This window comes from Panthera tigris, chromosome C2 (assembly GCF_018350195.1).
Source record: "Panthera tigris isolate Pti1 chromosome C2, P.tigris_Pti1_mat1.1, whole genome shotgun sequence".
Classification (NCBI taxonomy): Eukaryota; Metazoa; Chordata; class Mammalia; order Carnivora; family Felidae; genus Panthera; species Panthera tigris.
Window position 1 is genome coordinate 58496246 of NC_056668.1, and position 24201 is coordinate 58520446.

The window sequence follows — 24201 nt, forward strand, 5'->3', positions numbered from 1 at the left end:
CAACACTTTTATGCCTCGCTGGCCATATAATCAGCTGGGTTTTCTTAATCTTTAGGCCAGTTGGAAACCATCATTAAAGAAGCTGACCCTAGGGATCACCAGAGTGTTCCAGACTTTAAACAGCACATCATAAATCCCACTGCCCTAATCTTGGCCAAGAGTCAAAAAACAGACATCCTCATGTTCTCAGAGATAAAGAGAAAGCATTTCCAGCCTAGCTGTAAATCAATTCTGTCTTCCATATCTATATACACCCTCACCTCCAAACCACCTTCCTCCCACAGAAGCTAGGTGAATCAGAAGGGGGACAAAAAGGACCCAGCCATATCACCTATCTTTGGGTTCTCAGACAGCTGACCTTTGCATGAGCAATGGACTACAAGTGTATTACTTATCTTTCCTACTGCCCTGTTTCTCCAAGTTGGAGATGGTGTATAGGCACACATTACCAAAGTTAATGCATAAGATTAAGGCCCTTCCCTAGTTTCAATCCTTTTTTTTAATACAAAATTTATTGTCAAATTGGTTTCCATACAACACCCAGTGCTCATCCCAACAGGTGCCCTCCTCAATGCCCATCACCCACTTTCCCCTCCCTCCCACCCCCCATCAATCCTCAGTTTGTTCTGAGTTTTGAAGAGTCTCTTATGGTTTGCCTCCCTCCCTCTCTAACCTAGTTTCAATCTTGAGGAAGTTTTCTTCTATAAATTCACTGATGCTTGTTCATTTTGGTTTATTTCAGGGAAAGGGTGGTGTTGACAAATGAATTAATGCCACCATCTTCCCATGGATATCCAGACAACTTCTTAAATCTGGGAGAGGGAAGAAGTTTCTAGGAGAAGCACTGTGAGTACCCAAAGCCCTTGACCTTGGTGACAATAGAGTCAATATGAGGCACTTGCTCACATCATTTGGAGCCTGACTGACAGAGCAATTTATAATTCTAGACTCCAAAAGACTGAAGAACTATCATCACTCATCTTTCCCTGGTCTCTTATTCACCCCTCACCCACCCACCCCACCCAAAATGAGGACCTATCATTGATTATCCATACACAGTGTTATATAATTAAATGTATATGACTGTTCTCTACTCGTCTGTGCAGGGAAAATTTTTTTTTTCAGTTTTGTGTTCCGGATTTCTAGCAGACTACACAGAAAATAGTATAAAATACAATAAATGTTTGAATCATCATATAACTTGAGTCTAATCTACAAGCAAGTATCTTGGATTAAGAACCAGAATGACCAGATGATTCTTTGCACACATCAAGAATTTCAGCAATTGTGGATCAGGTGTTGCCAAATTTGGGAGTATTCCAGCCTCTGCTTACCCTAGCCTACTTTGGATCTCTAAAGAGTGCTCATCACAAAGAAGTAAGCTAAAGATAGAAAAAAGGACTGGAGGAGACAAATGGAATGATGGTGAAGTCTGCAGGCAGAATTTAATCCTTTCTCTACATTTTTGGGAAGAAAAGTGAGGCTTGCTTCCAGGGATTGGCAACCTTCCAGAAGTGGTTTGTTTCCTACCTCTCTCCTTCAAGGATTTTCCTTTGCACTGTAGATATTCCTAGAATGGATGGCACCTTTAGCCTATAAGTTATGCCTAATCAATTGTAGCCATCTCTAAGCCAGAATGGATCATGAGAAAGTGGCCTGGGAAAGGGAAAAGGGCTGGGAGAGATGAAAAAAATTCTTATGTTGGAGGTGGAAAATCAAAGAAAATGTTGCCCAGAGTCACTTTTAGCTCTTTAAAATCACCCCACCCCTTCACCCAGCATCTCTGCCACATGTATCAACCCATGGATTGGAGGATGGAAGGTCATTCTTTTGCTTTCTAGAAGGAAAGTGGTAATATTGAAGGTCTCTGAAGTTTGTCCAGGGATTGCCCAGTTTGTAGAAGCTTCAGGATATCGGAGAGGTGATGCATGCGGTGACCACATTAGGTAATTGTGTTGGAGAACAAGTGTGTGCTTTGTTGGAGGGATTCCTTCAATGTTCAGGATGCTCAGTCTTCGCCAGCCTGAGTGTCCTTGGAAGCTCCAGTCTGGCTGTGTGGAGATGATGAAGGTTTCTCTGTTAGAGGTGATAAGCCCCTTGGGTCTCAGCTGGAAAAGTGCACCATGCTGGAAAGAAGTTAATACGTTTTCCTGTTCCCATAAAAATCTGGAACTGGAATCTGAACTATGAAGTCTGGATTCTCTAAGAGTTTAAATCTCTCGAGTTTAGCATCCTGCTTCCTAAAGGCGAAAGGAAGATTCAAAATACCATGGAGTTAGACAAGAACTTATATAATCTATTCCTACTCTCTCATTTTGTAGATATGGCACTGAGTCACAAAGGTAAAGTGACTTGCCTCAGGTCACACACGGACTATGGCAGAGCATGGACCAGCTATTTTCCTAAGTCCAGTGGCCATTTTATGACACTACTGAATTCTATAACAACTGGCCCTTTGCCTCTCACTGCCCTAAACTTCGTTCCTGAGTTCCTAATAACATATCTGAAACTAAGAGAAAGTCTGGCATTGGGTCTTTGCACCAGCTTTGAGAGAACTAAAGAGAAGTAGTTAGCATTTAACTGTCCTTCACTTTGTCATGAAGTTAAGAGTACTCATCAACCACCTCCACTATCTGCACACCTCAAACCATTAAGTACAGAGCAGCCAAGAAGAAGAAAGGGGGAAAGGAAAGCAATCCTGCAGGAAAATGGGAGTTAATGGCTGAAAAACAGAGGTTCTTTTCAAGACACTTCTCTTTTTCTGGAATTTCCATACATTATTAAATACTGAGATCATCAGTCACGGCCCATTGAGCCATTATTCACCCTAGTCTTGAGTTGTTTTTATCACCAAGACTCTAGAAGTCAAGAAGGTGTGAACTTCAATATTAACCATACTCCAGAAAATGAGACCAGCTGGGTTCTACAGATTCTACTGTGTCTGGACTGCCTGTAGCAGGACAAGGATTTCTCTGCTGAATTAATATTCACCTCAGAGCCTTGGGATTTCTCCAGTGAAAAACAATTCCTGGAAGTTTAGGGAAGAATTGTAACAACCAGTAGCTTTGTCTTCCTCAGAGTCTTCCGGATTTCCCTAACTCTACTGGGTGCTTTTCTTTCTAAATACCATAATTCTATAATAATTCTCAAAAACTATATTGTCTTTGTTGCTGTTATTTGGAATGAAATGCTTTTATGAAAACAAAACCAAACAAAACCAAACAAAAAACAACACCCAGGTTTCAAACAACCTGATCTATATGCCCTGAAGACAGAGATTCAGGATACCAAATTCTCTAATCCTCGCATTTACTGAAATATACTTTGTGTTTTTCCAGATTATGGGATTTGAGGACATTTACCAACAGCATCTTCCTCTACACGTGGCTCAGTCCCTTTGCTGAGCTATGGCTTATTCTACCACACTCCAAATGATGATTCATGGCTTCTTGGCCCGTGCACAAAAGGAAAAAGTTTAGATACATTGCTAATTGTTATTTCAGTGCCAGTGAAAAATAATCTCAGGTAATGAAAAAAGTGTTGTCTTTCTTTGGTTATGGAAGCTAGAACTTTATTAATATTATTATATAAGTAAATTGTCTATTATTCTTATCTACTTAGTTTCCTCAGGAGTTGAATCTCCCTCGTTACTATATTTCCTGAAATTGACACTATGTGGACCCCTTACTTAGAATTTGTCCCTATGTAATTTCAGAAGCAATGGCAAAGACACCCATTTTTATTGGGGATTTTAAGCTGTCCATCACCTTGGCAAAAATTTAAGAGCAATTACATAATCCTGCTTCTCCCACCTGCCCACTTCAAGCAGCTGGTATATACTGTTCTAAAGGGAGAGAGGAAGTGGGGCACCTGGGTGGCTCAGTAGGTTGAGCGTACGACTTCAGCTCAGGTCATGATTTCACGGTTCATGAGTTTGAGCCCCGTGTCGGGCTCTATGCTGACAGCTCAGAGCCTGAAGCCTGCTTCACATTCTGTGTCTCTCTCTCTCTCTGCCCCTCCCCTGCTCATGCTCTGTGTGTGTCTCTCTCTCAAACAAGGAATACACAATAATAAATAAATAAATAAATAAATGGAGAGAGGAAGAAAGCTCTTCACCATGGGAGAGGGGTGGAGGTGGAAACATAATTTACACAGTAAGAGAACCGTGTTCTAAAGTCACTTGAGCTGCCTGGGCCTCAGTTGCCTATAAGACAAGTAAGAATGAATGGGATCTTCATGGAGAATGAAGGGCAAAATGAGTAATTTCTCAAGGTCATTGAGGTACAAATTCTACTTTTACAATATAATTATTTATAACCGAGTCCAGATGATGTAAAGACAGATTTGTGCAAATAGGCACAGATAAATGAATAGCAAATATTCACATGCGGCTTGAATGCAGTTATTAACATCTATGCTCATTAGAGTTAACCAATACTAAGATGATTTGCAGGATTAGTCATTAATAACAGTGGCAAAAAAAAAAAATAATAAGCATCCCCACTACTGATAGAGGCTGGGGCTGTTAGGATGCTAAATGCCTGGGAATTGGACTGACTGCCTCAAGGCAAGTTCATAGATCTTAGTTGGTACTATTGTATTTGTTGAAAAAGAAAAAGTAGAAAAGAAGGAAGGGAAAGAGGGTAGGAGGAAGAGAGGATATTTAGTTTGAATTGCCATATCTAAAAAACAAATGCTCTTTTTCAAAGATAGAGAATCTATTTTTCACCCCAGCTACACTTGTATCCGTTTTAACTTAGTAACATTTTTCTCTGAAAACAGAAAGAACCCTTGGGTATAATCTTCTTTGTAATTTTCTTATATGACATGCCACTATGGTAATAGACCCCTTAACAAGTAAGTGCAGGGGTGTCAGGTGTGAGGGAGTCAAGGTTTTCCATGCCAGGAATTCACGGCATCTGCTAAAACTCTGGAAGTATCATGTCTGGCTGCCGTGCCAGATTCTGGTGGTGACTCAGGGATTGCTTTTCCTGGCCCTCTCATCTATTTCTGAAAAGACAATAAGAGAAACAGGGCAGGAAATGGCTCTGATAGCAAAGCTGGGTTTGGTGCATTTCCTGGCTTTGGTGGCCAATATCATTGGACTCCTGTGGTATCAAGCTTTATGAAAGAAACTAACAATAGGAAGCAGGGCCATCTCAATCACTTTTACACTGACATTTCCAAAAGTGTTAAGAAGCTATTTCCTCTGTTACATGTGATCAGATGTTTCCTGAAAACATCTGTGCCGTGGTCCTTAATTTTCTTTAACAATCAGTTTTACTTGCCAATTAATACTTTTAAAAAGTAAATCAGAGGTATTAATACTTTTATATAGAATTATGTGTTCCAAATAATGTCTATCATGTAAGAAAAGGGAAGTGTCCGTTCAGCACCAGGTCCCCTCCAGTTAGAGAAACAATTCTTTTAAACATCTTTATGATTTAAGGTTTCAATAACAACTCACAAGTAGGCAAAAGTTTGCTATTTATTTAATCTTGGAAGAACACAGAAAGAAAAAGGCAGGGAATGTAGGCAGTGTGGAAGAACTCCTTTGCATAGCTGGCCACTTGTGGCTTTAACAGCTGCAGGGGAAACTGGCTGGGGCTACGGTTACGTATTTCTGTTCAGTAAGGATAGCCATGGTGGTAACTCTCATGATGACGGTAGTCATCCTGGTAACCATCCTGGTATCCTTGGTGGTAGCTATGGTAACCGTAGCCTGCGTACTCATCTTCTGGGCAGCGCATCCCCAGTGACTGCTGGATGGCCATTTCCTGTCTCCGGAGTTGCATCGAATCAATTAAATCATACACAATCACCATGGACCACATTGGGGAAGGATACCAGGATTTGACATTTCCATCTTTTCCAACTAGAAGCATGGAGAAGTACTCCGGGCTCACTTGAAAATAGTTACGGATGTCTTTCACCAAATGGGCTGATATGTCTTCTCGCTCCACAACAGAACTCCCTAGAAGAGGGTTAAAAAAGTTGTTAGTGGATTGAAGAGTCACCACTCAAGCAAACACCTAAATGAGAAGAAATCACTATGAGAATAGACAGAGGACACATGAGTCTATTCCCTTTGGTTCAAAATCCAATTAAAGAAGGTTGCCGGGGTTTTCCACTAGAAATTAAATGTCCCTAATGTTCTGCAACATTATTAGCATCAAACTTTAGGACACATGATGTCTCTTTTATAGGAATGTTACAAAATATAAAACCAGTCCTCTAATTTAATTCTGGCAAGATCAACTTCTTTCAAGTTTGTCATGAACAAAGATTATATTGTTTGTATTACTAAGTTTATTACCAATTAGCTTAGTTACTTCTTTGCAAGTATGGATTTCCTTTTGATACTGTGGTTTTTATAACAAAAAGCTTATTTTCTTGTCAGAGGGGGAAAATACCAATTATATAAGATGTGAATAAATGTATTTAAACTATTATGGTCAGTGAAAAGAAGAGGGGGAATGGGGAGGGTGCTGAGGCTTTCTGGGCCAAGGACTTTATGCACATTATCTCATGTGAATAGCTTGATCTTGGAAAGAAGAACTGATTTGCTTTCTGAAAACTTTAATCGCTAGTCATTTTTTTTTACAGCGTTTCTGAGCCTTTCAAGCATTTAGCCTCATGTGCTGAGAGGGAATCAGTAAGATATGACCCACGTGCCTCATAAAATTATTGTGGGAATTAAATGAGATTACATAGATAAAAATGCTTTGTAAATCATAAAGTCCTATACAGACAGAAAGCATTATTCTAGTCAAGAAAATGGATATTTTTACTGTCATTTTTGAATTATTTTATATTAAGAACGATATTAGTGAGTGCACTCTACTTCCTGTGTGCACATGTGCACACACAGGTACATACACACATGAGGTAGGTGGATTTGTGAACTGTGTTCACCTTAGAGGCACATCCACTGCTTGCATATAGTTTAATATAATTTAATAGAACTTAAAATTTTTTATTTTTTTAAAGTTTTTTTTTAATGGTTTTATTTATTTCTGAGACAGAGAGAGACAGAGCATGAGCAGGGGAGGGGCAGAGAGAGAGGGGGAGACACAGAATCTGAAGCAGGCTCCAGGCTCTGAGCTGTCAGCACAGAGCTTGACGCGGGGCTCAGGCTCACGGATTGTAAGATCATGACCTGAGCTGAAGTCAGACCCCTAACCAACTGAGCCACCCAGGTGCCCCTAAAATTTTTTGAATATTTATTTATTTACTGGAGAGAGAGAGAGAGAGACAGAGAGAGAGACAGGGAGAGAGACAGAGAGAGAGACAGGGAGAGAGACAGAGAGAGAGACAGGGAGAGAGACAGAGAGAGAGACAGGGAGAGAGACAGAGAGAGAGAGAGATAGAACACAAGTGGAGGAGGGGCAGAGACAGAGGGAGACACAGAATCTGAAGTAGGCTCCAGGCTCTGAGCTGTCAGCACAGAGCCTAACGCAGGGCTCGAACTCATGGACTGTGAGATCAGGGCCTGAACTGAAGTCGGACGCTGAACTGACTGAGCCACCCAGGCATCCCTAACAGAACTTAAAAGGAGTTCATACTGTTTTAAAATAACAGCACTTTACCGTTAATTGGGAACAGTTCTAAAACTCCCCCAATTTCCTCTCCAACCCCTAAAAGTTTCAGAATGGTTATGTGACGCAGACCTGAAAGAAAAAAGAAAGCCATAGAATTGGTAAATCATCTTTTACTTCCAAAGGCCAACATCTGACAATTAGAAATTTCTACCTTAAAAACAATATGGAACATAACCTGATTAGGTAAAACAATTCATCTTTCCCCATAAAAAAGTAATCAAATACTTTTAAAACCTTGAAAAAGACCAATTGCAGATTTAGGATTATCAACAGGGTCAGGTGTGGGTTGGTTTGCTTTGGTCTGTAGACTGAAACAAAAGAATCTGCTCTTAAACTGTGCTTCTATTAAATAACAAAACAAAAATGAAGCCATCAGAACATTAAAACATCTGGGATAATGTGAGCTGATTAGCATTCTGGAAAAAGAGTCATTCCTGAAGTTTCAATACTCACACGGATAATTCAACTGTCTTAGAGAAAAGACTGCAGAACCCATGTATTGGGAGTGTCAGAGGAAGAGTTCTGGCTTCCTCGCACAGAAGTTTGTCAGCTTAAAGGGCAGTTTCTTATCACTTATTTAGAGGATTCAAAGAAGCGCTTAAGCAAGCACAGCTTGGCTTCCCACCCTCAGCTAAAGTTTCAGGAAAGGAGAGAAGGTCATGCCTTGGTAGCTTGTTGGAATTCTTTTGAAGATGAAGTACATGTGAAGGGGTTCAGGAGAGAAAACCTAGGAGGACAAGGGGGCTGTCAGTTCATCATATCAAGATTTCATGGTGTTAGACAAAATGCCAACCTTGTCAGGGTCATAACTGGGGACTATGAATATGAGTTTTGATGGTGTTTATTGTTCAGGGGAGAAAACTGAAAGCTGCCGGGGCAGGGCTGTTTTAAGGAGGAGCTAAAATTCAAGCAAAAGGCTATTCCTAAAAAAAAAAAAAAAAAAAAAAAGTTTGTGGTCTTTGCTCTTCTCCCAGAGAAGTGAAGCATTCTGTTCTGCGTGTTGTTGAGTCATGTTTTCTAAAGGGAAGATCACGAATTTCATTATTCCCGGAAAATATGACTTGTTTACATTTCCTGTATATTACAAAAGGGTTTGGTTACACTAATGTGATTTAGGTTCTGTGTGCATAGATTAAAAATGAAACACCACCTAATAACTGCTGCAAAGATGTCTTTAGAAAATTAATAATCCATGATTTTATTTATATTCTTATTGTGAAGGGTCATTAACTGCTCTAAGAACTTCTGTCTTACCTAGCAACATTGGTGGTTATAAATAATTTAAAATATGCTTAACAATACAAAAAAATCTTATATATTGTTATACAATTTTAAATTATTTGATAATAGGAGTATACATAAAAATTCACGACTTTTCTAGTTGTTCTTACTATTATGAACTTGTTTTCTGCTTGCTTGTGTGTGTTATTATTTCACATCTTAAAATTGAAATGTATTTATAATTTCTAGGTACTGTGTCATAGCAGGGACCCAGGCTCTGTTAATGCTTTACAAAACCTACACCCCCATCTTTTTATAAATCAGGCACAGTTTTGTAACTAATAAATGATTCTTCTTCCTAACAGAAGTATCAAAATAATGCTGATTCATCTGTGTTCCAATTAGGAATTTTTAAAATCTGTGGCTCCTAGCTACTTTTCCACCCCTCTAACAATTGTTCAAATTCTTCCTCTGCAGAAGTGTATTTTAAATGAGACTTCAGTTGTGAGTTCCACTTTTGAAATTGCCCTTAGCTCCTTGGTTCACCATTGAACTTAGTAATAAGGTCTATGCATAATAACCATTCATTTTCCTTTCTGTATGTCCATATTCAAAATGATACTTTAGGTCACCAAGATAATCATTTTGGTAAAGAAAGCAAATGTTACTTTTCGAAACACTAAGCAGTTCACTACAAAAAATAAATAAATAAATAAATAATAAACTATGTTTCTCTTTGACCTACTTGTCTTAAAAATAAGATTCTGTTTAAGAGATCTTGCTGTCTTTGATGCCCAATTATAGATCAAAATCCTTTTTGAGGGAATGGCAATATAGTACAGTTTACTTCCATTAATATATTAATTCTCAAAGCCATTCATGTTTTTACAAAAGGCATTTCATCTATGGAGAAGTACCCCCCCAATGTTTTTACCTAAGTATTATCTAAGTAAATGATGATACCTGAGGTTTATAATGTTGAGGCAAGTTTTAACAAATCAAACAAGAAGGCACATAACACAGATCACTGAAAGTAAAACAGTGGTTATTTTCAAACACTTCAGTGAAGAATCCAAGGGGGGAAAATATTGAGAAAAAAAAGAAAGCAAGCAAAAAAAAAAAAACTCCAGTGGACTAAAGCTTGAGTCTGAAAGCAACTTTATATTCAACACAATTGAGTAAGTGTCTGGGAATCTCCAGTCTGGACTGAGGAATATTTGGATGATCTAAGCTTCTATGTTCCATTTTAGAATTGACCAGGAAGAGAGTGGTATGGGAAAACGGTGATGACGAAGCTTCCCACTCACCAAAATTGCAGGCCTGGCCACTGAGGGCCGAGAGCTGCTGTGAATAGGCCCAGTCTTCATCATTAGGGGCAGAGATCACCAGCAACCGCCTCCTCCATCGGAACCTGGAACAGACAGGAGGCCGTGATTACTGCTTCAAACAATAGAGGCTAGTGTAAGAAAGCAGACTCGCTTTGGCTGTCGGGTTTTTCTTGTGCCCAGAATATAAAACACCGACCCTTAGAAGTATCTCCTAGCTCATCAAAGTCATTAAACTGCATTTCCACATTTCTTACTCTCTTTCCGTTGTAACTTCACGGTCTGCTGACTGGCATTTGCACGAAACATCAGGCGTGAGTCTGGCCACCGTGCCCGAAGAAGTCACTTCCGGAGACTCAGAGTTTTAGACGCAATGAGGACTGGCCCAAATCGTTATGTTATGTTGTAGCCACAGAAATAGGGAATCCAAAGAAAACTGAAGAAAACTCACAATCTAATAGAGTTTGCTCAGGCTTGGAGGGGGTTAAGAATCAAACGTATGGACTGGAAACAGAGTAGAAAAAAGAGAACTAAGTTTTAAGGCGGTGACAGTGACAGGAAGAAGGAAAGTGGCAAAGCAGTTCCAAGGGCCAAGGAGAATTCCTGGGAAAACAAAGCCCTGTGTGCCTTTCTCAGTAGCCAGTTGTTCTTCCAGAGGCAAATGCAAGTCCTAAAACACAGCCTACTCTCATTAGTAAGACCCAACATTATAGAGTCCTCTGTGAAGTGGGATGGGGCTACATCTCGAGCCTAGGACCGTAGCATATATAACAAACTTGCTGCTCCAACACAGTAGGGTAGTAGAAAGAGCTTTTGTCTTGTAACCTAGAAACCCGAGTTCATGTTTTGTCACTGCTACTTTTTGGGTTCCTTGAGCACATCGCTGAGTTCATCTGAGTCTCAGTTTTTCCTTATCTCTAGAATGAAAAATAGCATCAGCTTCAAAGAGGTATTATAAGACTTAAGCTAAAATCCGTCAGTGTAAGTTATTCATGTGATGACATGGGTATAGATGGTGGCTTAATCTGTGGGCTTCTTAGATGTAGACGTTTGTCCGTTAATAGATCTTGGACGTTTGTCTCTCATGCCATATGATAACTTAGTCAATCCTCATGTTTGTGTATCATTTCACAGCTCACGTTCATCTATACTGACAACATTAGAGGTCAGTGAAGGCACAGCTTATTGTCTTCATTGTACAGATGACAAAATGGGGCTTAGAGAAGTAACCTGCCTAACTAGTACATCTAAGAGGTGGTACCAAAATAAGATTTCTCTGACTCCCAGGCCAATGGTTTCCCTAGTTTATCCCCCTCGGAGATCCTGAGGCTTGGCTCATACAGTCAGGGTCCCAAAGGAGATACGAAGTAGAGAGGGAATGCATCCCAGGGGCAACTGTATGGAGTTATCTCAAACTCCACCTTCACTGGAGGAGGGGTTTTGCTTTCTGCCTACTGTGCAGACCCCTGTGGGGTGTTAGTACACTCACTGAGCTGGAAGCCACTCGATTTTATTCGTGACTTCTCTCCCTACGCTCATTCTAGCCTCACAGTGAACATGAGAGTTTTCAACCCCGAAGAAAATGGCCTCTTGGGGGAAAAGTGGTTTGGGTGAATGAGAGAAAATGATAGTCTGATGAAATACAACCTCTGAATGGACGCCTGTAGGAAGGCTCGCCAAGAACTGCTTACTGTGACATTACATTTGCTTCCTCTGCTTGTTTCTCTTCAAAGGGAAAGAAAAACTAAAATCTCCACTGAGGATAGGGAGATGAGTGTATCTGGCATGGAGGAGGGGAGAGGAGTGTCTGAGATTGTCCAAGGTCTCCCGGGAAAGGGAACAGTGATCACAAACATGGTCTCCTGTACTCTCCCGGCTTCCTTAGGAGGCATGCCAGCCCAGCTCTGGCCCCCCAGCCAGCATCCAAACCAGGCCAGCCTTCCTGGCCTCACACAGAGCTGTAGGGTATCCTGGAAGGAGCTATTTTGGGTGAGGTATATTTTGGCTTGTTTACCTGTGTGCACCACTGAATGCTGTCCTGATTGGATGGGGACAGGATCTGAGACTCCCTGTCGCAGACAGAACCAGGCAAAGGTCATTCCCCCTAAGTAATGATTCTTTCTCCCACGGATCTTCACATTGAGACACAAGACTCCAGCTCACAACACTGAAGGAAATAACTTCCAAAGGATGTAACAAGAGATGTCAGTGTGGCCCAGATCCTTATTTCGGGCAAATAGATTTTCTGTCACTTTAACTTATCAGTAAATAAAAATTCTAAGAGCTGTGTGTGTGTTTACTTCCCTTAACTGGCATTCCCAGATTAGTGTGCATTTGCCAGTCTTTGGGGCTTCTGTCTCAGAGGAACGTAATTATAGCCTGAACCAGATGAGTGTCACTAAAGACCAGACTGGCTTTAGAGTCTGGTCAGCTGAAACCAGGCTGTATAGACTCACCAACAACTCAGCAAATTTGAAGGAAAATTCCCATTTGGATACTCATTTATTTATAGAACTGCTATTTAAATTTTTTTTCCTTCAGTTCTCTTTGCCTGGGTTTCAATCCTGAGGTGTTTACTAAATTTCCTCCTACCTCTTCCTTCATGACAAAATTCTCTAACTAGCAGCTGATTAACTGGTCCCAATACTAATAGCCAGCATTTATCGATTACTTACTTTGTACTAGGTCATGGGCCATTGTTGTGAATTTACTTTTCACAACTCTTAAGAATAAATACATTTCTTATCTGCCTTTCACAAATGAGAAAACTAAAGCCTGGAGAAGTTAAGTAATCAGCCCAAGGTCACACAGTCAATAAATGAAGAAACCAGGAATCAAACTCAGGGCTGTCTGACTCAAACCTTTAGGTTATACACAACTCCACATTAATTTTTAAGATCAATGATAATCATCAGCACAGTGATTTCATGAGTTGTGACCACAAATCATGCATAGCTACAGGACATCTAAATTATAATCATATCCATCCTGAGTATCCACAACAGATGCATGTTCCTAAAATGGTACAGAATATGAAAGCCCGTAAGGCTCTGACATTAGAAAGGAGATACATTTACACATCACAGTGCCCTAACCAGTACAAAAGACTTTAGAGGCAAAATGTGGGTACAAGTCTTAAAAATCAAAGATATGCCAAATTCAAATCAGTTATCAACTGGAATGAGCACTGCAAGCTTCGGGTGTGAGCAAAATTGAGATAATGTCAAGCTTTCCCTGTCATGTTTTGAAACCCATGACACAGTCATTATAAAAAAGGCAGCCTGCCTGGGGATGGTAAGAAAAATCAGGATGTCTGTAGCTGCAGCTCTCAGAGCTGGCCCAAATCCTTGGTTATAAATAACATCAATGGACTGGGTGGTAACTGCCTGCTGTAGAGGTTGGGCAACCTGAGTTTATGAGGTTGGTTCAGCAGGTATGCATCTTATAGTCCTGGAAGATTTAGAATTAAGAAGAGCAAGTTTTCAAAGAATCAATCATAGTGATAATTTATACTTCTAAGAACGATCCTGGTCTTCTTTATATACACAATATATGTACTTGTGAAACTTAAGAGAATTTGGCTCAATAAAATGACAACCTTGAAACTTTAAATTAGAATTTATAATTGAGTAATTGGTTTAGATGTGTGGTTTTAAGTGATTGGAACTCCTGAGAAACTCTAGATTCACTGTATTTACAAGATTAACTAATTAAACTTATGGATCATTAAAGTACTCAGAAAGATTTTGTTTATTTCAACAACTCAAAAATATATATTAAATATAAAATGACCATTTGAAATAACAAGATTGTTTAATTATTGAGTTTGTAAGCCAGATCAAACATTATTCAAAGCCCCATAAAAGTGATGGCTAAAATTTGCTAGGTTCTAAATAGAATAATAATAAGATTAAAAAGCCTAACTTAAAAGTTTAAGAGAGAGCTAAGGAAGAAAGCAAGGGAAGGAAGGGGTAGGGGAGAACGGGGGAAGGAAGGTAAAGGAAGAAAAACACCTCAAGGGCAACAATAAGCTTTGACCATCCATCTTCTAAGTCACTGCCATAGAGAGGGATGACCTTGGATCAGAAGTTGATGTTTCAGTGCCCCAAGACTAGACAAGGAGCCACCTGTCAGGTGGAGAGTTAGAGCCCTTTCTCAGCTAAGAGAGTGGACTGAAGACTGGGTTGAGCCTCAAGTCCTTATAAAGTCAGGCACCTTCCATCTCCATTCCAGATGCTTGCATTGCACTGAAAATTGGGATGAAGGAAGAACCTCAGGTTCCTTTCAGCTCTGAAATCCTGTGGTTTTAGGGATATCTCTCTTCACTTCAAACTCTGGGATCCTGGGCCCAAGACTAAAAATAATTCAAGTTATATTTTCAAAAGGAGTATTTGAAAAGAATACGGGCCTTGGGTGGCGCCGTGAGTCCCAGAGCTGACACTAGCTGGGTGATGACCGAAAGTTAGTTACTTGATCTCTGTCAGCCTCAGTTGTCCCCTCTACAACTCAACAATAGTTACAGTATTCAGCTCATAGGATTGTTGTAAAGATTAAACTTGGGAAGGTGAAGTGCTTGGGACAGAGGTGAGCATACAAAAAGTGATCCCAGAAACCCTGGGATGGAGTCAGGGCCATAGAGGCAACATAGCTAGTAAACTGCAGACCCCAAACTTGGATGAACAGTAAGTCCTGTGCTCTTTACACATCATGAGGTTATCTTTTAAGAGACCCAAGCCTCCTGAATCTAGAGGAGTTCAGATTACCTACTTACTAAACAGAGAATCCTTGATTCTCTGACTCACACATAAAGAACATGCTTTATAGACACAAGTAAGGAAGTTCACAGCCTCCAAGTTAATGAGCCTCCAAGTAAATTCTTGCTCCATTTCTGGAGTCTCTTGGCCACACAGTACAGCTGGGCGGGGGGGGGGGGGGAGGTTTTGGGGAGGGGAGATGTTACATGGAGATCTCTGTGCATTTATTTGCTGTAGGTGGAACTTCTGTAGTTTTGCATCTCCTAGGACCCCAAAGGCCCTGTAGAATTTCCATCCAGCATGGGGGAAGGGATGGAGAAGGGAGGAAGTGGAGCAATTTTTTTTAACAGTCTTCTCTGTGTATTTACTGAAGTTTCCCTACAATGGTTTTCAATAAACCCTCCTCCCCAGGGAATCAGGGAGCTGGGTAAAAGGCATTTCTCCTTCTGAGGTCCTAGAGGGGCTTTTGTTGTTTTCTGCAGAGCTGGAGGGAAGCAGAAAATCAAGCAGAGTGTTCCAAATCCTGTTTGAAACCAGAAGGGCCTAATAAATAAATATGTAAAATAAAAATGCAGTATATAAAGCCCTCTAAATTCACTGATGGAATAAATTAACCCTCACAGGTTAGAATTATTTATTCTGTGCCAAGAAAGAAGCAGAAAAGAGAGAAAAGGCCTATCCAAAGCCACCAAATCAACATTCAAGCTTGGAGCTGACCCCAGTCAACCTTGTGACCAGAGCCCTTTTGACAGGAAAAGACTAAGTCCAGTGGCCAGAGGACCATGAGGCAGACGGACCTTTCAGCTGGGCAGGTCTGCACACACATCTACTTTGTGTTTCCTTAGCCTTTTCATTAACTCACTCAGAACACATCCCCACCTGCCTCCTCAGGGACTCCAAAGGTGAGGTACCTGGACAGGAAGTTCTCCAATGACTGCTTCTTGTCTTCCTTGCAAACAATGCCCTCCTTCTTCTGCTTTTCCATATCTTTGATTCGGGACTGGAATGTATCGATCAAATCGAACACAGACTTCATTGCTATGGGTACCTCGTAGTATTGCTGTTTAAGAAAGAATAGAAAGCATATAATGTTTAAGGGTGTTTCTTCCCTCTGCTCAGAGGATAGAGGGCCTGGGAAAATTCAGGGGAGCGCTGGAGAAATCAGAGTCTCGAGGGTTCATTGATTTACACATCCTCCTCTGCAAAAATACCTCTGCTGATGTTTTGGGGTTCAGAATCCATGAAGCAACTGCCCCTTATGTTTAATGAGAATTTCTTAACTGCGTGCCTTTTATGGGAAAGGGTCCATGACTTCCTTATCACACATATCCTAGGCTCACTTCCCTACCTCTGGGACTACACTCGTTCCTGTTCGCTACACAACTGAGGAGAAGGTGAGAAGTGCTGTAATTGACACGGAAACGGAATAACCTATTGGAATATCTGACTTGAACTATCAGGGTAATTTTTCACCAGAAGGAGCACCATTCTCTGGCCATCAGGAATCTAGATAAACTCTTTGTGATTCCCAGAGGCTGTTTTATTGAGCAAGCATCACTTAAAATTAGACCATGTTTCTATGTGTATCCTTAGAAAAAAAGTTGGAATCCACCTTAAAGATAATGCAATTCAGTTTCCTGGATCAGAGCTTCCTGCACTTATAACAGCAACCTAAGATGGATTTGATGGCTGGCTGAGCATTGTCAGCATAAACTACAGGGAAGTCTGGACATGGCTTGGAGATATACCCCCTGTGGCAATTCAGTAAGCTAGAGTGTAAAAGCTGGCAGAGACCTTTGGGCCCATCCAGTTCAGCCCCTCACGTTATAGGTGGGGCAACGCAAGTAAGGAATGCATTAAAGAAGGGAACTCTCTCCAGATCCAGAAGTAGACTACAGGTTGAATGACCTATTCTGATGGCCCAGGTGACCTTTCTCCTGATGATCTTCATATAAGCATGGTATGCTATTGGTGCACTAGAATAGTAGACAGTGCAATCTGGAGCCAGCCTGTGTGGGTACCAAGCGCAATGCTAAGTGGGTAAACTTGGGCATGTTACTTAACCACGCTGGGCCTATCTTTGTTCTTCTGTGAAATGAAGATAATACTCATTATTTATCTCAGAGATTTGAGATAGGGATTGTAAAGGGTTGAGGTAAGTGCCTGGCGTAAGGAAGATACTTAATAAAGTTAGCTATTTTTGTTAGTAGTATTAGTATTAGTATTAGTATTAGTATTAGTATTAGTATTATTAGTATTACTACATGGCACAATTTTTCATGGTTCAGAACTTCTGTCCCTAAGCATAAGAAGAAAGTAGGTATAAAACCCTACTGTCTTGTCCATGTGGGATTGAGAGGTAAAACTTCCAGGCCCTTCCAGAGTGGGTCCATGTTAAATCTGACCTTCCTGAAGGAAGAAGCCAACTACTTTTCACCTTTTATCCCCAGGGCCTGGGACATCATAGCTACTCAACCAGTGTCTGATGAATACATGACATTGATGTTACAGAAGAGTTTAGTCTGAGTCAAACAGCTGGGCCATACAAGGTCATCCAACCCAGTTCTTTCCATAGACTACATTTGTAGGCACAAATTCTATAAGATAACGTGGAATATCTGGACCTTTTCAAAACCTTCCCACTTAATAAAATAATTTGTGCTTATTCATACGTCTAATAGATTCATTGACAAAAAATTCAGAGTTGCTATTCTAAGGAATGAAACTGTACTGTCTAAAACAGAAACCCTTACCTTGACTCTCAGGTCCACGTCTGTGAGCACCATGAAGAAGTCATTATAGGTCATTCCATACTCTTTCCTCAGCTCACCAATGAGATGCTGGTCTACCAGGTCCTCATCATCCACCACTCGCATGGGTTTTTCATTATCTTCAAGGAAATGAAATGTGAATGAATATGGGTGTGACAAGACCAAAATAAGTGGGAAGCTCTGAGTCTCCGTCCTGAGTTAATTAGAACAGCTTTCATTAGTTGCACACATTCAGCCAACATTTTGTTTGAACACAAGTTCCCCAAGTGAATAAGTAAATGTAGAAATAAATGAATAAACTCATTTTGAAAGTCAGTTCTCTACAGATAATCAAGCCCCATCTGTGCCTACCCTGATGGTAGGTAGTGAATCAGAAGGAGCAAAGTGAGAGTGAAGGCCGCTGACTCACCCCTGGAAGAAGATTGCCAACTCTATCCTGGGAATGAGTCATCACCCCATCTCACCAAGGAGCTTTTAAATTTATTTTAGTTTTTGTTTCTGTTTTTAAAGAAAAACGTTTCTGTTTTTTTTCTTTTAGTTTTTGTTATTTATTTAGTTGAGTCTAAAATCTCTATCTTTTCCTCACTTTTATTACAGAATCACTTTGAGACTCAGTGAACCATGTCATTGCTATAGAGAGAAACAAGCCTATGTTCAGGCCTGCCCAACAAGTTCATTTTAGCTCCAAAAATGTAGAGCTCTCCATAATACAATTTTTTAAGTTTATTTATTTATTTTGAGAAAGAGAGAGAGAGAGAGACACTATGAGCAGGGGAGGGGCAGAGAGAGGGAATCCCAAGCAGGCTCTGAGCTGTCAGTGACAAGCCCAATGAGGGGCTTGATCTCACGAACCATGAGATCGTGACCTGAATTGAAATCAGGAGTCGGACACCTCAACCCACTGAGCCACCCAGCTGCCCTCATTATACAAATTTTGTAAGTGAATACAATTTCAAGCAAAGTGTTACTAAATGTACAGAAGTTTTTAACCATTATATATATTTTTTAAACATCAAGCCCTAAAAATAAATTATTATACTTCGAAATGGTTCTTGAACATGTCACTAGGTGGATGGGAAGTTTGAATATGGCAACTCTTAAGTCTGGAAATCAGTTTAACATCTCTGAGATGAAAATGTTACATCCCTCCCAGGTCACAGTGTTTCCCTCAACCCTACAAAAATTTTTATCTGCCAAATGACTCCCTGTATTTTAAAAAAAAATGTGAAAAAAATAAAGTCAGCAAAGATGTGATCATAGATATATTGGTGAAAAGACTCTATCACTTACTGCCCACATTGCTACCCACTGAATAGTACTACAGTAGAAACAGCCATAGTTTTACAAATACAGAGGTTATAGGGCTTGAGTACCACAGACCATTGCTCTTTTCCTCAAAAGGGGACGATTGCAATTTAACTATTACTTTGGTTTATTTGATTAGGATCACTGAAAGTACACAAACAAGGAACTTGATTTCCTCTAAAGCAGATCAAAATGCAAAGACAAAGAATCTGCTTTCTTCCCCCAAATTGTGACAGTTCTTCACAGAGGCAGTTCAAAGGCATGGGAGCCCATAGCTTATATGAGGACCAAGCGCTCTGCAAAGTGAAAAATTATATGCTTCGTATATATAAACTACTTTTTAAAAATTTTTTAAACATTTATTTATTATTGAAAGACAGAGAGACACAGAGCATGAACAGGGGAGGGGCCGAGAGATGGAGAGACACAGAATCGGAAGCAGGCTCCAGGCTCCGAGCTGTCAGCACAGAGCCTGATGCGGGGCTCGAACTCACAAACCGCAAGATCGTGACCTGAGCCAAAGTCGGATGCTTAACCCACTGACCCAAACAGGCACCCCCATATAAACTATTTGTTATGTTTGCTTATTTATTTTGAGAGAGAGAGACAGAGACAGCAGGGAGGGGCAGACAGAGAGAGGGAGAGAGAGAATCCTAAGCGTGGGGGTGGATGCCACAAACCGTGAGATCATGACCTGAGCCGAAATCAAGAGTCAGAAGCTTAACTGACCGAGCCACCCAGGCATCCCTAAACTGTTTTTTAAATGTACATTTTTGCTGTCATGAATTAATTACAAAGTAATTAAAAAAAATTGCCAGATTCATGTTGTTGGTTTTTGTTTACTATGTCTCATTGAGCTAAAAAAGCAAGTTGCTGAAGAAAATGCATAGTAGACATTATTCTTGCTTAAAAGGAAATAAAAGAAAATACATCTGTACAGGAATAGACACTGGAAAATGTCCAGAAGGACATCTAGTTGGTAACAATGGTTGCCTCTAGGGAATGGAAAAGGTGAGTGGACACTTTCACTATTTACTCTAAGCATGTCTATATTATGTAAAATTTAACAAGGAGCATATTTTACAATTAGTAATAATAATAAAATAAATAATTAAAAACTGATTTAAAAATGTTTTTAATAACTAATGATTCTGAAACTTTACAAGCAAGATTTTCTCTTGAATCTAAGGATTCCTAGTTTTAATTCTCAGCATACTTTTGTTCATTCCACAAAGTATTTGTTAATACACTGGAGTGTAATAACAAAGTATTTGTTAATACACTGTTAATACAAATAATAAAGTATTTGTTATACACTGTTAATACACTGGAAATGCAGCCAGTGTCCTGAGCTAAGTCTATGCTGGGTGCTGGATTCAGAAATGAGTAATTTGGATAGAGTTCAAATTCCTAATTAGAATCAAAATGAGACCATTATCTCTACCTCACAGAGAAAGTTACAAAAAGCACTAAATGGCTCGGATGGAAGGAAGTTGGAGAATGTAGTAGATTTCAAAAAAATGGCCCCAGTTCTTCACCTTTCTCCATACCTACACTCTTTGTCCAGTGACTGTGGCTCCTCTTTAAAGTGATGAGTTAAACTGTCGTGCCTCTCGATTCTGAGCTCATCTATACCACATGCTCCGGCCAGTGCTAGGTGATGTTAGCAAAAGTAACATAGAGGCTAGAAATGAGCTTGTACATTTGGGATTGCTCTTGCCTCTACCGTCGCCATGAGAACAACATGCACGCTAGACTTCTGAAGAATAAGCTAAACCAAGTTACCCTGGCCTCAGCCCAGACGGGGCGACACCAGTTGATCCCTAAAGTGTGCAAGCCCAGCCAAGATCAGCAGGACCACCCAGCCAACCAGCAGCTGACTGGACATGCATAGGCCAGCCTCACCAAGGCTTGCCCAGCCCAGCCCAGCCCAGGTGAGCTGAACCCTACAGGCTTATGACTGAATGTTTAATAATTACACACCACTGGAGTGTGTGGGTCGTCATTACACAGCCTTGTTGCGGCAACAGAGAAGTGATACGGACATTACCTAGCAGAACCCAGTCACATTACTGAGAAACAATAATATATGGCACATTAGATGAAACAGGGACTGAAGCAGACACTGTGGTGTACTGTCCAGATCCTGCCTTCAGAAGCAAGGCTGCTGTGAAGGTTAGCCGCTGACTCCCTCTCTGAAAATCACTGACCTTAGAAAGGAGGTGCCTTTCTGCTAAGTCACACTCTTCCTAGGGGACAGCCCACATTCAGCGGCTGATGCAGTGGGGTAGATCTAAAAAACGTCCCCGTTGCCTCCAAGTGAACTGCTACTCCGAAGGGTTCATTGCATTACAACTAAAACTCCCTCTCTGTTCTCTCGTATCCCTCCCCTCTCAAAAGCATTATTCCGAAGATGACTCCCCCATTAACCGAAGATGACTCCCCCATTAACCGCATGTATGCAAATCTCAGTTTCAGAGCCTGCTTCCCAGAGAACAAACCTATCACAGAGCCCACAAAGGAGCAACTGGCTCAAGTTTACCCTACTAGTTAATAACAGAGTGAGGGTTAAGGCTCAGTTAATACGACCTCATTCTTATTGAGTATTCTCTCTACTTGACCAAAACATATCCCACCCAAGGACAGAGAAGACCTAGGACCAAGATTTAAGCCAACCTTCATTCTAACTGGGATATAGCAAGAAACCGATGTCATGGCCTGTTTTCTCCTTTCAACTAAAAGATCTTCTGAAACGTTTTGACCTGACATTAAAAATAAAACATTTTACACTTCAGACTGCAGAGTATCTACATCCCAAATGAATGTTTGTGCTGAGGTGGAAAATCACAGTGAAAGCACTGATCAACGGTGGCTCCTACAAGGGATGACAGCAGCTCTACCATAAGACAGTGTCCACCTCTGGCCCAATTCGGAGGAAGGGATGTGTGAGGCCAGCTCCCAGCTCCAGCTGCCTGCCCCTGCCCCAGATCTCCATTACGTTCCACGTTCCGTCTCAGTCAGGGCTGGGTGAACACGAGGCTCTCCTCGGTCTGGAAATGCAGCATCAATTTGGCAGCTTCTTGTTACATTTTTGTAACAGTTTTGCCAAAGCTCTCTAGTCCTTTGCAGGGCTTAGAAGCAAACATTCTTGAGGACGCAATCCTATAAACAGTCCGCATGGTCTTGATCCAGCTAAATGGATTCACAGATCCAAACTCATGTGGTGGGATTTGGTTATGCCACACGGCCTGTCCTTGACCTAAGATGACTTAGGAGGGACAGAAGGGAGCTTGAACTCTGTCACACCCTGGTGGGGACTGGTCCTGTAAGTGGGGCATTGGCCTGGGTTTCCATCCTTTAAGGATCTCAATTCCCAAGTTGAGGTGGTAATAGATTTCTTCATGTATTTGTTCTTCCATGTCTGACCATAGACAGCAATGACGTTGCAGAAAAATTCAGCTCCAGCAACAACTTACTAATCACCAACTGTGTGCCAGGCATTACGTTTGAAGTTTCCATCTGTGACGGCTCCTTCTCTACGATATCTGTGGTATCTCCTACTCCCACTCTGTCTCACCTGAGTTCAGGCATTCTGCCAATGTTCCTGGACCATTTCAGCCTCTCCCATTGCTTCAGAAGTTCTTTATCTCCTCTAACAGTTTTTCAAAGCATGATCCACTGTCTACCCTCACCTGGGTAGACAGGTGGGGCACAATCACCTGGGGCACTTGTTAAAATTACAATCCTTGGGTCCAGACCAATTTGATCAGAATTTCTAGAGGTGAGGCTCAGGAATCTGCATGTTAACAAGTTTTCTGGGTCGCTATGTTGCCATCTAAGGACAGGGAACAAGGACAGGATAAAATCCAAATCCTAGGCATAGCGGCCAAGGCCATTTCTGCCCTGGACTCAGTCTATCTTAGTGAGCTGATCACTTAACTCTTCCATACAATATGCTCCAGCTTCTATTTTCAGTTTCTAGAAATATGCCTTCTCTTCCTGGAATGCTATCCCTACCCCTGTCTACATGGGAACTCCTAATTACTTCTGCAACCTATCTTTACCTCACCTATGCACTCACAATACTTTTAGCTGCTTCTGCAATAATGCTTATCACCCTGCATTGCAACACGTTGTTTACACATCTATCTTTCCACTAGATACGAGCAGTTCATCAACAGGGACTAACCTTTGATTGTCTTCTAAATCCCTGTAGCCTGGTACACATAGACACTAGGTACAGATTTGGTAACCATGACATCTCTCCCCTAAGAAAGATGCCACGTGAGAAAAAAGAGGGTAGTGAGGGGTAGAGTGAAGGAGGTGAGCAGTTCTGGGTCCACATAGAAAATGCATCATCAAACCCTTACACTTCCTGTATCTTGTGAGCTTATAACACAGCCAGTCTAAGTGTAATTTGAGAAAGCTCATCATATAGATTTATTTTCTAAATTTGGGTTTTCACATATGAGGTCTTATAATTGCATTAACCACATTTAAAAATTTCTATATATTATGATATTTTGACATGTTAAAAACCCTTTCTGACTAGGGAGAGACTGCCTCTCCCAAAACTAGCCAATTCTTAGAGACAGCAAATCTGCAGCCTGCAGTAGCTCTCTGAAATGCAAACCAACCAACCCAATGCCCTGCCTCCTCTCTCTGACACGTGCACGCCAGGAAACAATATTCCTCTTCCTTAATCATCCAGGGTCAGGTACCAGGCAACTAGGGACCAGCCCTATAGCCCAAAGCCTGGTGAAATTATTCAAACTAGCCAATCAGAAACTCTGTACTTTGTCCTGCCTCACCTTTCTCTTGGGAACCCCAATAAAGACAGTGACCTAGGCTCTCCCCTCCCTGCTCTTACTGCTGCTTTCTGACCCAACCCTGGCTCCACTTGTGGGCCTAGGGGGCGTGCTGCAATTTCCTCTCTGGCACCCATGAGCAATAAACTCTATTTTCCTTTGGCATTCTGATCTCTTGAGTGTCATCCACTGTGCTGCACCATTCATCACCTACCTTAATAAACCCTTTCCGGGGTAACACACAACATAGATAAAATCTATTTATATGGCATTTAAAATATAACTATCCTGGGGTGCCTGGGTGGTTCAGTAGGTTAAGCACCTGACTTCAGCTCAGGTCATGATCTCGCGCTCTGTGAGTTCGAGCCCCGCATCGGGCTCTGTGCTGACAGCTCAGAGCCTGGAGCCTGCTTTGG

The 24201-nt window shown here is 41.1% G+C and overlaps 1 protein-coding gene across 1 annotated transcript in view; it reads right to left on the reverse strand.

The window, feature by feature from the left end:
* Positions 1-5470: 5470 nt before the first annotated feature.
* Positions 5471-24201, reverse strand: part of CCDC80 (coiled-coil domain containing 80) — a 35647-nt gene continuing 16916 nt past the window's right edge. The window contains exons 4-8 of the mRNA XM_007098610.3: positions 17655-17791; positions 15813-15961; positions 10130-10233; positions 7590-7670; positions 5471-5974 (exon numbers count right to left, since the gene is read on the reverse strand). Coding sequence (XP_007098672.2) covers positions 5628-5974; positions 7590-7670; positions 10130-10233; positions 15813-15961; positions 17655-17791 — 818 coding nt within the window. The 3' untranslated portion in view covers positions 5471-5627. The remainder of the gene's footprint in view (positions 5975-7589; positions 7671-10129; positions 10234-15812; positions 15962-17654; positions 17792-24201) is intronic.